General features: G+C 42.7%; 1 protein-coding gene across 2 annotated transcripts; it reads right to left on the bottom strand.

Moving 5' to 3' along the window:
* Positions 1-1,535: 1,535 nt before the first annotated feature.
* On the bottom strand, positions 1,536-13,938 carry GPN3 (GPN-loop GTPase 3). Of its 2 annotated transcripts, XM_008688872.2 has the most exons (9): positions 13,780-13,887; positions 13,068-13,140; positions 11,446-11,554; positions 6,250-6,417; positions 4,539-4,663; positions 3,561-3,676; positions 3,338-3,434; positions 2,704-2,832; positions 1,536-2,147 (listed from the first exon to the last, which is right to left on the bottom strand). In XM_008688872.2, the coding sequence occupies exons 1-9, from the start codon at positions 13,815-13,817 to the stop codon at positions 2,085-2,087; spliced, it is 918 nt and encodes a 305-aa protein (XP_008687094.1). In that variant the 5' UTR covers positions 13,818-13,887; the 3' UTR covers positions 1,536-2,084. The 2 variants fall into 2 exon arrangements, with proteins under 2 accessions (XP_008687094.1, XP_008687095.1); XM_008688873.2 differs by lacking the exon at positions 13,068-13,140 and having other exon boundaries at positions 13,780-13,938.
* Positions 13,939-14,126: the final 188 nt, after the last annotated feature.

Genomic DNA, 14,126 nt, shown 5'->3' with positions numbered 1-14,126 from the left:
ATCCAATGGTCTCAACACCTTATTCTCTCCAGACTGTGTCCTTGGAACATCTCCCACAGTGAAGGGTGAGAGGGGTGAAGAACCTCCCATTGCCTGGGCCCAGTTCAAGGGTCAACCAGTGGTCACATCCTCTTATCTTCTCCAACATCACCTTCCTTCAGTGCCAAGTTCATTGCTGCCTCAGACTATTTCTCCCATCCGTCCCTCAGACTGGAATACTCTGCTCCATGTTCCCACAAATGATTTCTCATTCAGGTTTCTGGCCAAATAGTACCATTCAGGAGCCTTATGAGCCCAAAGGAGTCCGTTAGTCACTCTCCGTTTCGTTACTGTTTTCGTTTCTTCCTATTCCTTATCAAGTCTTTCTTGTTTATGGTCTCAAGGGCCCTGCATGTCGGCTCCATGAGAGTAAGGCCTTGTCTGCTCTGAGTGCTCCCATTTTATCCTCAGTGCCTGGCACCCACCAGTAAATTTTTCCAAAGAATCATGTCAGGCTCTCTACCAAGATAATGAAATCCTTGAGGACTGGAATGGACATACTCATCTTTGAAACCTGTGTCCAGAGGGGAAGGAAATTCAATCTGGCCCTTCACTTCTTGCTCCAAGGCACATACTGGACTCTCCAGAAGCTGAACCAGGGAAGAAATGCTCAAGGAGCAAAGAGGGCAAATGAAATTGCCTCTCCTTTCTTCCATAACAATAAAATTTTTAAGAATTAGCAACACTGGGAGATCAGGGTGTTTTTACCCGCTCATACTCAGGGCCATAGGGAGAGACCCAAGTGGGACAGCACATTCCCATGATGCCCATTCACGTTCTCTCCTGATTGCCCCCCCCCCCAATAGCTCACACCAATGGACCATGATGCAAATACCTGACTTTTGCCCCTAGCCTAGGCCCCCAGACACAAGTTACCACTGATAGCTAATCATAGATAGCTATGGTTCCTCACACTTGGCACGTCTTTAGTTAAAATGGATCAAACGTGACACTGCAGGTGTACTCCTGCTATCTAGCCCAAGAATGATTAAAAATTCAACCTGAACTGTGGTTTCTGTAAGTGCTTAATTTGTATCAGCTGGATGATCCAGGGCCAAATGGCCAATGAAGCTTGGTCCGTTATGAGGACTAAATGAAAGAGATTACATAAAATGTTTCTTAGCATAAGGTCTGGCAGAACTCATTAAGTTTGATTCTGTTTTGCTTTAGCAGGGCCTGGCCCATGGTAGATGCTAGAGAAATATCTGTTGACTGACTAGCCACTTTGTAAGCTTTTACACCCAACGCTACTGAACTTAAAAACACTGAAAATAATTCAATGTGTACATTAAAAAGGAAAAAATCATGTCTTTTGCATTTTTGTGTGCATCTGTTATTATTCCAGGAAAGTATAAATTTTTAAATGCTCAGCGACTACAAACTGCATTTTTTAAGAAATCATGGACTATATTTTGACAGTTGGGCAAATTTATTCATTCAAAAATTTGCCCTGGCTGAATATTTCAAATTCTGACTGGAAAACAGGAGAGTAATGAAAGGTTAGCACTTTCTATTTCTTTTATTTATATACATACATATATATATTTTTTAAAACACTTTTCATTTTTTAATTACACAGATGATACATTTTCAGTGTTAAGAAAACTCAGACATACAGATAAGCAATAGTCTTAACTATATCCTTCCAGATTTTTTTCCTTTGGACACAGATGTGTATGTTTTGTTACAATAATTCCTGCCTCTTCAAAAAACCTTCTTAAATAATAAAAATCAAATAGTAAAAATAAAGGTAGACTGGGTCCTAACTGTACCACAGATGCTCATTTATACTATATACAAGTCTGTGCACTGATGTCAATTTCAACATTTAAAATCTTAAATTGATGCTGTTAAAATAATACTAAAAGATTCCACTTGAAATGCCAGCCATTTCAGAATAACTAGAACTTGATTCAGGCATGCTGCTGATAAAGAGCCAAGTATTGCATTTTTCATTAAAATAAGTAGCCTTCTAGTATTGTTGCATCCTTTGAAGAGAAGACTGTCTTGCTGCTTTGGCATATATAGTTACTCTGATAAATTCTTCACTCACTCTGGTGTCCTTGAAAATATTCATCAAACATAGAAGAAGATTCATCTTCATGTTCCTGACACAAAGGAAACACAAAACAGAAAATATTCATTTCCCCCAAGTGAGACCTAGTATGTGCTTACCTATTTTTCAGGCCATGCTCTACCAGGAGATGATGCCCAGCTGCATTTTAGGTGTCTTTTATAGCAGCAAAAGGCATGACTGATAGGATTTTTCCAGCTAAATTAAAGTACTTATATCTCACTGGAAGCATTTTTTACTTGAGTTTACGGTTGCTGACTCTCGGCTCATTTGCTGAGATAGTGGCCTACGACAACTACCATCAGGCTTCCTACTGACGAATGTGAGGGCGGCCCAAGTTCAACTGAATTTTATCTCCTCTTTGCACACCCCCCCAAGCCCTGAGGACAAAGAAACCTGGTAACAGTGCCTCAATAACAGGGAGAGTAAAACTGATACACCTTGTTGAGCACAGATGTCAATTTCAGATGTCCCCTTGACAAGCCCAGTTTACTGCTGCTGCTAAGACAATCTGAGGAGTTGCTGGGCTTATGGAAGGGCCAGTGAGTGCTGGCAAACATGGTTACCAAAAGCCAGTGATCAAAAATTACCTTTGGTTCTTTGAATTCTAAGTCTTCTCCATACTGAATGGCAAAATCAATATGCTGTAACACAATGTTCATGCTTTCTTCATCTGACTGATCGTAAGGCAAAAATCGAACCATGCTGTAGTCATCAATCTACAAGTTGAGAATTTCATAAAGGGTCATTCTGAAGCTGTACAAAATACTTAATTTTCAATTTACATTTTAAGTTTATAACCAGTTATACTTCTGATTAAAAACATTCGATGTGTGGAAGGAGCGGGGAGGAGGGAGCCTGAACAAAAGCAAATCATCGATTTTTCTGACCTCTGACCTCCCAGAACACTCATTAACTTATTACTTAACTAGACACTTACTGTTTCATAGATATTTATCTGAATTCAACAACCATCAGAAATTTCAGAAGGGTACAGTTCTGAACTCCCCAAATGGTTTGGAATAATAGACAAGTCAGTTACCTTATCAGCTACCACCAATAACTACTTCTAAATTAAACTACCGACTGGCCAGCCCACAGCCTGCCCCACCCGCCTCCCCTTTCCAAGGTAATAGGATTGGAGTGTGCTTTCCGTAACGGTGGCCACTGCCTGGCTACAGGTAAACAGATGACCAGGTCATTTAAAAAACATGAAAAACTTACCAGTCCACATATAGCTTTAGTCAATTTTTTGAATTTTTTGCTTCTTAAGTCACTTGCAGAATCATCTAATAAAGAATACATGTCTGGGTCTAGAAACCTTCGAAAGTGAAAAAGAAGACTGATGAATGAAAGGAAGAATAAATCAGGAAACCAGACTTGTAGACTAATAAAACCTCACATCTCTGCAATTAAGATCTGATGATAATGGAAGAAGTGAACTCACTTTTCAATTTCCTTTTTAGCTTTCTTGCTCAGCAGATCCATTTTTGTCATGATGTTAACTTGTGGAATTTCTAGAGAGATCATAGCACTCAGAGCTGCCAAGATGCCAGAAATAAACTGAAGGAGGGAACAGAAAAGAGAAGATGGAACTGTTGCCAACAAAAATCGCTGTCTCCACAGAAAAGAGAAGCTTTTGCTCCTTACAGGAACAAAACTGGCCCAAGTAAAAGAAATGTTCCTAACGAAAAGACAGTCCACTAATCAGACAGTTGACCCTTGGCTTCCAAAGGTGAGAATAAGGAGGGAAGAGGTAGATTTAATTTGCAGTGATCATGGGGCACCGGACTGGCTCAGTTGGCAGAGCATGTGACTCTTGATCTCTGGGTTGTAAGTTTGAGCCCCATGCTGGGTGTAGAAATTACTAAAAATAAAATCTTTTAATGGGGGGTGGGAGAAGCGCCTGGCTGGTTCAGTTGGTTAAGTGTCCAACTCTTGATTTCAGCTCAGGTCATGATCTCAGAGTTGTGGGATGGAGCCCCACATTGGGCTCCACGCTGGGCTTAAGATTCTCTCTCTCCCCTTCCCTCTGCCTCTCCCCTCACTCGAAAAAAAAAAAAAATTAGTGATCACAAATCTCAATTTAGATGGTATCTTTTCCCACTGAATATTCCTTAAGGGCGATTAATGGGAAATATAGTTCATAAACTAGACAAAAGGCTCTCAGAGAATTAAAAATACTTATAAAATATGCATCTGCCTCATTTTTCTTGGTAAGTAGTTTCCCCAAATCTATATGATATCATAACATCATTTTTGAGTTAAAAATATGTCATTACAATAAATGAGTAAGAAAGGATACTAAATTATTCTGGAATATAGTTTCTGAAATATCCAGAGTGCTGAAATCACAGATTCCTTAAAGGAGACTGTCATCTGCTTGTACCCCCAACTAAAAAAATCGAAAGACTGATCTTCAAACCTTGAACGACTCCACCATGAACTGGGAATCAACGAGAAAAACTCCACAGACTCGGAACTCCCACTGTTCCAGCTGTTGGACCAGCTGTTTCATCACGGGCAGGTGCGTATACAACTCAATCTGACCTACACGAAGAACATGACAAGACTAATACAAACAGGAAATATGTAGTCATCAAACTACACGGAAAAAAAAATTTCCCATAAGATGGTTAAAAAGGGAGTGAAAAGCAAGTGCCACAACGGTGTGTGTTTTTGGGAATACTCATCAAGCTGCATGGTTCGGATGTACGTGCTTTTCTGTGGGTTCAATTAAAAACAAGGGGAAATACCCTCTCTCTTTCTAAAAAAAGGGCAGGGGGCGCCTGGGTGGTTAAGTCGGTTAAGTGTTCAACTCTTGATTTTGGCTCAGGTCTTGATCTCAGGGTTGTGAGATCGAGCCCCACGTTGGGCTCCACACTAGGAATGGAGCCTGCTGAAGATTCTCTCTCTCCCCCCCCCAATCCTTGTGCACACATGCTCTCTCCCTAAAAATACAAAAATAAAAAATAAAGTAAAGGGGCGCCTGGGTGGCTCAGTCGTTAAGCGTCTGCCTTTGGCTCAGGGCGTGATCCCAGGGTCCTGGGATCGAGCCCCACATCAGGCTCCTCTGCTGGGAGCCTGCTTCTTCCTCTCTCACTCCCCCTGCTTGTGTTCTCTCTCTTGCTGACTGTCTCTCTCTCTGTCAAATAAATAAAATCTTTAAAAAAATAAAGTAAAATAAAATAAAATAAAATAAAATAAAATAAAATAAAATAAAATAAAATAAAATAAAATAAAATAAAATAAAATAAAATAAAATAAAATAAAATAAAATAAAATAAAATAAAATAAAATAAAATAAAATAAAATAAAATAAAATAAAATAAAATAAAATAAAATAAAATAAAATAAAATAAAATAAAATAAAATAAAATAAAATAAAATAAAATAAAATAAAATAAAATAAAATAAAATAAAATAAAATAAAATAAAATAAAATAAAATAAAATAAAGTAAAATAAAATAAAATAAAATAAAATAAAATAAAATAAAATAAAAGCAAGGGAAAATAAAGTGAGAGCCACAAATGATCAGAGCTAGGTTAGCCTCAAGTCCAAAACCCATGATCTGGCTTAAGAAGTTGTGCTATCTATTCCCCGCCAGCCTCACCTTATGACATTTCCCTGGGTTTTCAGTACTCCAGCCCCCCTACCCTTCTTGGTACCCCAAATCCACCTCACTCCTTCCTGCCTCAAGGTTTCTGGAATGCTGTGCCTCTGCCTGGACCATAGCCTCCCTCACCTTCACCCCCCAGCCCAGCTTACGGACCACTTGATCAGAAGCCTCCCAATCTTATTGCTATGCGATGGTCTGTGCGACTCCTGCGGAGCACCTGTCACAAATTAATGTTAAATGATAATCCAGGTGACTCTGTTCATTCTGTCTAGCACTCCCACTTGACTGTGAGCTCCATGAGGGCAAAGACTATGGCTGCCGGGGTCTCTATGGTATTCCCACCATACAAACTAAGCACTCAGTAAATTCAATGAACGAGTTAGAGCCAATAAACAAGAGCTTTGTGCCTCACTGCACTATAGCTAAAAGCCAGGAAGGCTCAGTCCACTTTCTCTCACTGGGGACAGAATTAGCACAATTTCCAGGAAAATGTCACATTCAAATTGTTGACTTACCTGGACAGTCAAAAAGGATATAGTCGTCCTCCACGTGGCCAAGACAGTTCTCTAGCCAGTCAAAATTATTGGCGAAGTACTCCATGCAAAACACCAATCCTCCATTGGGACCAAACCGCAGAGAGTCATCCTCCATGACATCATCCACCTCAATCAGTTCCCGGATGTCTGCAAAGATAGGGCTCAGAATATAAGAATGTCCATTCAAAAATTGTAATCCTTGTTAGCAACAGTTAACAGTTATATAAAAACTCACATGCGTAAAGCTATTTCTGTACATGATTATTCACTATAGCAGTGTTCGTGGGAACCAGTTAAATTACCGTACAGCCAGACAACAGAATCCTACATAGCCATTAAAAGGAGAAGTTCTTTAAATATGGATGTGATATAATCCGCCAAGTATACTTTTTAAAATTAATTAATTAACTGAGAAAGAGCGTGTGCGTGCACACACATGCGGGAAGGGCAGCAGGAGAGGCAGCGAATCTAAAGCAGACTCCGCACTGAGCATGGAGCCCGACCCAGGATTCGATCTCACGACCCTGAGATCATGACCTGAGCTAAAGCCAAGAGTCAGATGCTTAACTGACTGAGCCACCCAGGTACCCCATCCCAGGTACACTTTTAAGTGAAAAATGCGAGGTGCAAAACTCTGTGTAAAAATGCCATCATTGTGTTAACAACAACAACAACAAGACAAAAATGCACTACACATATATAATAATACATATATCTGATTTTATATCCATAGCCTCTCTATGGAAAGACACCCTAGAAACTGGCAACACTGCCTGCCTCCAGGGAGGGGAACCAATTACTGGGACACAGACCTGGGAGGGAGACATTTTACTGTATACTTACTCTTCTGTATCTTTTGCATTTTAAACCGAAGTCAATATATACTACCTATTCTAAAATGATTAAAACAAAATCAAACCAAAAAAACCAATTGCTGTTTTTTGTTTTTTTTTAAAGATTTTATTTATTTGTCAGAGAGGCAGAACACACGCGAGCACAAGCAGGGAGAGTGGAAGAGGCAGAGGGAGTAGCAGACTTCCCACTGAGCAGGGAGCCTGTGCCAGGTCCTGGGCTCGATCTCAGGACCCCGGGATCATGACCTGAGCTGAAGGCAGACGCTTAACCGACTGAGCCACCCAGGCGTCCCCTGGTGTTTCATAACATGACCTTGGGGAAGCTACTTAATCTCTCCACACCTTATTTATAAAATGGGGGACAAATCATATTCCTGGGGTACAAGGATGAAGATTCTATGAGGTAATGTAGCTAAATCACCTACAGCAGGGGCTTAAAAATTCTAGCATATTCATAGCTCTCCTCTACTGCCAATTTTGGAAATCTGTATGTATTTATAACCTTCTCCCATAGGTTTTTTTATGTTTGTGCACAAACCTACAATCTGTCCACAGAGCACTGACTCACTCATAGCCACGTTTATGTGGATAATACCTTCCTATGCACTTCCTCTCTCTATCCAAGGGGTAAACACCTGACTAAGTTGGGTCAATGAAACTGGGTCTTCTAAAAGGATGACTCAAGGACACAAGTCAGTCATTAAGACATCTGGACCAGAAAGTGATGAGAAGCTGAAGTTGGTGGCACGTTGCTGGGCCCCCTGAAGCTGAGAAAGCTGGTCTGTAAGAGGGGGAAAAAGGCAGAGACAGAAAGAAAGCCAGCTTCGGTCTGTTAGTTTTTGTTTTGGGTTCTAGTCTCTCATTAAGCCTTGCTCTTGGGTTTTGTGAGAGATCCCCTGATTCCTTCTAAAAAACAAATCCTCCTTTTACATAAGATGGCTTCAGTGATTTCTGCTGGGTGCAACCAAATGATCCCAAAGATATGCAAAGCCTTTTTATTTTGTTTTGTTTTGTTTCTTGAGGGGCAGAGGAAAAGGAAGAGAGAGAAATCTTAAGCAGGCTCTACACCTGGTGCGGAGCCCAGCACGGGGCTCGATCTCACAGCCCTAAGATCATGACCTGACCCAAAATCCAGTTGGATGATTAACTGACTGAGCCACCCAGGCGCCCCTGCAATCCCTTTTCCTATGGAGGATGACTATTTCATACCTCCGCCTCTTCATTCAACCCCTGCCTCCCAACCCCATTTTTACCCACTTCCAGCCACTCTCATGTCCTGATGGCACACATGTCATCGCTTCTCGGGCTTTTGGCTAAGATCAAGTGTAGTATCTGACGGCACACGTGTCATTAACAGAAATCAGAAGCCAACAAAAGAGAATTTCCCATATTCCCACTACCAGTATTGCATGGTGTCTTCCACCCTGCCTTCCCTTTGGTTACAACAGAAGAAGCATCCCACTCCTGGGGCACCTGGCGGCTCAGATGGTGGAGCATGTGACTCTTGATCTTCAGGTTGTGAGTTCAAGCCCCATGCTGGGTATAGAGATTACTTAAAAATAAAATCTTAAAGCAAAAAGAAAAAAGCACCCCGCTCCTAGTGAAGGCAAAACTCCCCACGTGTTTGGGATCCCCCTCCCCCTTCTTGCTCTTGAAGTTATTCCCATTGTCTGGCATTTTCAGTTTCTCTTTGTCTACCGGATCTTTCTTTCTTTTTTTTTTTTTTTTTAAAGATTTTATTTATTTATTCGACAGAGATAGAGACAGCCAGCGAGAGAGGGAACACAAGCAGGGGGAGTGGGAGAGGAAGAAGCAGGCTCCTAGCGGAGGAGCCTGATGTGGGGCTCGATCCCAGAGCACCAGGATCACGCCCTGAGCCGAAGGCAGACGCTTAACGACTGCGCCACCCAGGCGCCGCAGTCTACCGGATCTTTCTGTTCAGCAATCAAGTCCATTCCGGTTAGCATCTCCAATGTTAAAACACAACCTCCCTTGGCCCTCCTACCCTCTCCAGTTCTCACTCCACTTTTCTGCTCCTTTCATAGTGAAACTTCCTCGTCTCCTCTGCTGACACTGCATCACCTTCAGGCCACTCTTCCAATCACTCCACTGAAACTGCTGGGCACAGTCACCTCCATCTCCACGTCCCCCCATCTCACAGCCACTTCTCCGTCCTCATACAACTTCACAGCCGTACCTGACACACCATGCACACAAGCGTATTCTTCAAACAGTCTCTCCTGGCTTCTGTGATGGTACATTTTCCCGGCTTTCCTCCGATCTTACTGACGCCACCTCTAGGCCTCTGAAGATTAGACAACTTCAAGGCTTGGTCTTGGGTTCTCTTCTCTCACCACACTTCCCCCCCCCCCACCCCAATGATCTCATCCAGTCCTGGAACTTTATGGTCTATACGCTGACTCGCAAATTTATACCTCCAAACCAGACCTTGTCCCTGAGTCCCAGACTATTGTATCCAGTTGGTTCCTTGATATCACTTCTTAGATATCTATCAGGTGTTTCAAGCTTGGTTAAGTGCAAAGAGAACTGCCCCAAACCTAAACGGATTTGCCTTCCTTCCCAATAAATGGTATCACATGCTCTCTTCAGCAATTCAAGCAGTTCAAGTCAGATATCTAAGAGTCACCCTTGATGAGTCCTCCCTTTCGTATACCCTTCTGGTTCACTCTCCCACAAAGTGCTGCTAATTCTACTTGCAAAGTAGATACTGAATCCATCTGCTTCTTTATATCTCCACCATGACCACCTAGTCCAAGCCGCTTAGACATCTGTAATAGCCATCCTACTCGTCCCTGCTTCTACTCTTGACCCCCTTGAGTCCATTTTTCATCTGAGAGCCAGTTATCTTTAAAAATGTATATCAGATATCAATCCTCTCCCCTGCTTTAAACCTTCCAATGGCATTCCACTGCTGACAGATGCTGCAGATTGAATGTGTCTCCTCAAAATTCCTATGTTGAAAACCTAATGCCCAAGGTGATAATATTAGGAGGTGGGGCCTTTGGGAGGCAATGAGATCATGAGAGTGGTACCTCATGAATGGGATTAGTGCTTTAACAAAAGAGGCCCCAGAGATATCCCCTGCCCCTCCCCTCATGTGTGGACACAGTGGGGAGTTGGCAGTCTGCCACCTAGAAGAGGACCTTCACCAGAACCCGACGATGCTGGCACCCCGATCTTGGGCTTCCAACCCCCAGAACCATGAAAAATACATTTCTGTTTATAAGCTGCCCTGTCTGTGGTATTTTGTTAAGGAAGCTCAAATGGACCAAGAAAACAGGATAGAACCCAACTTCTCATGTCCTACTAGCACCTACAACTTCTTTCCTTCACTCCTTATGCTCCAGCTCATCGACATCTTTGTTTTTTCTGAAATACACCAAACCCCTTCCTATCTCTAGGCTATTTATTGACCTGATGTTCCCTCATCTTGGAAGGCCTCTCCCCAGCTTGGTGAGAACAGAATTATCTTTGGGTCTGGGCCCAAATCTCCCCTCCTGAGACTTCTTCCGAACCACCCTTCCTAAAGCAAGTTATTCCTTCTCATCAGCCTATTTGCAAAGTTCTTATCACAATCTGCAATGTTTATCATTTTGCTCATCTCCCTGCTAAAAGGTTCATGAAGGCAAGGACGTCAGCCTTGTTCTCTGCTAGAACCCTGGTGTATGGCATAAAGTGGGTGTTCAAAAGACATCTGAATGAATAAATTAAATGAATTTTATTTGGGGGCACCGGGGTGCTCAGTTGGTTAAGCATCTAACTCTTGATTTTGGCTCAGGACATGACTGTGAGACCAAGAACGGCCTGGGCTCCACACTGGGTGTGGGAATCTGCTTAAGATTTTTTCTCTCCCTCTCCCTCAGCCCCTCCCCTGCCTCTCTCCCCCTCTAAAAAAATTAAATAAATAAATAAATAAATAAATAAATATATTTTTTTAGAGAGAGAGAGCAGGAGGAGCCCCTAAAAGAATTTTAAAAAACAAAACAGTTACACTGCTCACTTATACCATGATCTGCAGTAAACCCGATTCACCACAGCAGAACTAAGCATGAAGGGGACAGAAGGGAAGTGTGATGGAGGAGACTACTCACTTAATACCTAAACTAAAGACCAAGAAAGATACATGTCACTATGAGTGGATGTCACCAAATGACATTCAGCCTCATGTTGTTCACCATGAAATAGGGGCGCAGACTGTAATAATTGAGTTTTCAGCTTCTGTGCCAAGCAGCCAGCACTCATGGCCTCTCCACCCCCTTATTTTTCCTGAAGGAGAGGGAAAGCTCTGCTCAGGACTCACCAGCCATCACGGAGTAGTTGAAGTGTTCTGCTGCAGGATCCAGGTTCACAACTTGGACAGACCGATTGAGGGCTTCACAGTGCTGGACCATGGTGGCACAGTAGGTGCTCTGTAATGTCACAAGGCACAAGGGGGTCAAAGCAACAGGCAGTGTAGTGCTACCCCCTGCACCCCCAGAAGGACACCCTATATCACTTGGTCAGTATCCACTAAGGCCAAAACCATGCCTTCACTGACCAAGAAGCTGAATGAAAACAGGAAAGTTACCGGACTGGGAGTCAGGACATCTGACTGGGCTGCATGCAGGTCTAGACCTGGCTGGGATTCGTGGGTAACTTTAGCGAAAGTGCTTCTCTACTTTGCCCCTCAGTTTCCTCTTTCTTTCTTTTTTTTGTTTAAAGATTTTATTTTTAAGTAATCTCTACACCCAATGTGGGTCTCAAGCTTAACCCCAAGATCAAGAGTTGCATGTGCCACCAAATGAACCAGCCAGGCACCCCACCAAGTTTTCTTGTCTCTAATTGGGATGGCCTCCACGATCACTAAGGCTCCTTGCTGCTCTAACATGCGGCAAGCGGAATTTAAAGGGAAGACTTCTGATCATACCATGCGGCACCTAACACCCTATGTCTCCACCAAGATGATTACAGTCCAAACAAAGCTTTAAGTAGGGTAGTCATGGATGTTTCGGGTGGGGTGGAGGTATGTTTGAGCCAAGGAATATGAATGTGCTTGCTGAGCCAGGGAGAGAATTTCAAAATGAGAGCACACAAAGGTCAATAAATAGTCTAGAGATGGGCTATCAGTTTGCACTTTAGTTTAGAGAATTCCTTATCCCCCATGTAGTCCTTAACATACTATGTTAAAGTCTCTAGGCTACTTGTCTGTCTTTTCCACTTTCTATTTAAAGGCAGGGATGCCTTTTACTCAGTTTTATAAGCCTAGGGACTAGCACAGTACCTAGTACATAATAAATGCTTGATAATTATTTCTAATTCACTTAATATGTTTGATATAAACTCTACAAGAGCAGAGATTTGTGTGCATGTGTGTATGTGTTTTGTTCATTACACAATCTCCAGGGCCCAGAACAGTGCCTAGCACAGAGAACACACTCAGTGAGTACTTCAAACAGTAGGCATCAAAAATCTGTAGGAAGGTACTTGTCTAACACAATCAGTCTGAAAATTCATCTGGAATATAGAAAATAACTTCTATCATGCTCAGTGACTTTTCACATACTATTATCTCTGCCAAAGAGGAGGCCCTCTCCGTGCATCACACTGTATTTTAATTGGCAAGGCATCTATCAGTCTTCCCAAATAGACTATAGACTCTGGGTAGGCAAGGGCTGGATTACAGTCACATGCTGATCTCCTACACCCAGAATAGGTCAAGCTTTAGAACAATGTGCTCAAGACTGAAGCCAGACAACACCTCCACAGACTCCAGTGCTTCTCACGCTCCTGTTATTTGACTAATACCTTCACCCATTTCTGTATTTGAATGCCTCTCCTATTATTCCGCGCATACTTATTTACAAGAAAAAAATTATACCTCTATTGTAAATAGAAAACCAGTTATATTTATCATAACGTGAAGGTAATTATAAAATTAAATACCCTTAAAGCTCTTTTTGTTCCAGCGAAAGATAAATGTCTGTCAAAAGCTCTAAGATCTGATCTCTGAAGAGATCTGGGGATTAAAAAAGTATTAAAGATATACAAGCATCAAACTGACAATTTCACTTCAATGCAAACCGAAAGAGGATTGAAAAGGGAGTAACTTTCTCAATATATGATTCAATGTTCATTAAGGTTAGGCCCTCCTAATGTACCTCCTAAAATCGCCTCTATGTACCAGAAGTCCACGTTTCAAGGTCTAAGAAACAGTGATTTAATGAGACCTCATTTGAACTTTCTACGAGCGAGACAGGGCCGGATTCTGGAATTACACAAAAGTGGATTCAAATTCCAGCCTTCACTTAGCAGCTGTGGGATCCTGGGCAAAGAACTTAACCTTTCTGTGTCTCATTTTCTGTAAAATTCCCATCTGCAAAAATGAGAAAAACAGGACTTATCTCACAGCGTTGTTCTGGAAATAAATTAGGAGTTCAAACGCAATATCTGGAGCATAAGTATAATATAAACGTTAGCACCATCGTTAGTTACTCCACTTTCAAAACCCCAACAAAGAGCACTGAAGCCCAGACTGCAGAAGCGAGCTGCCCAAGGGTCCCCAGTGCACGCACCCGCCGGTCCCCCCATCAAGACCAGCACGTCTCTGCCTCCCACGAGCTCCGACTTTTCTCCTCTTCTCCCGCCAAATCCTCACCTTCCCGCTGCCTGCCGGGCCCATGACCAGCTGCGCATACCGAGGCATGTCGGCGCTCCCGGTAGCGGGTGCTGCCCGCAGCACGGCGGAATCCGACCGCCCCGCTCCCTTCAGCCTTCGCGCGGCGCTCACTGAGTTCCGGGAACACCACGTGCGAACCAATCGCAATCCAAAATCCTTTTGTGCCTTCTGTTCTAGTACATCCCAGACTACGGAGCGTCCCGCAGGTCAAATTTCGTGTGAAACGCGTTCTCAGGAAACTTCGACGGAGGTGGGAGGACGGGAGAGAGGCGGGGCGTGGAGCAGAGTGGGGAGGGAGGGCGGTTTGCGTGTGCGCAGAAGTAGTT

This window comes from Ursus maritimus, unplaced genomic scaffold, assembly GCF_017311325.1.
Source record: "Ursus maritimus isolate PB19 unplaced genomic scaffold, ASM1731132v1 scaffold_33, whole genome shotgun sequence".
Lineage (NCBI taxonomy): Eukaryota > Metazoa > Chordata > Mammalia > Carnivora > Ursidae > Ursus > Ursus maritimus.
This window is presented reverse-complemented; position numbering and strand designations above follow the sequence as displayed.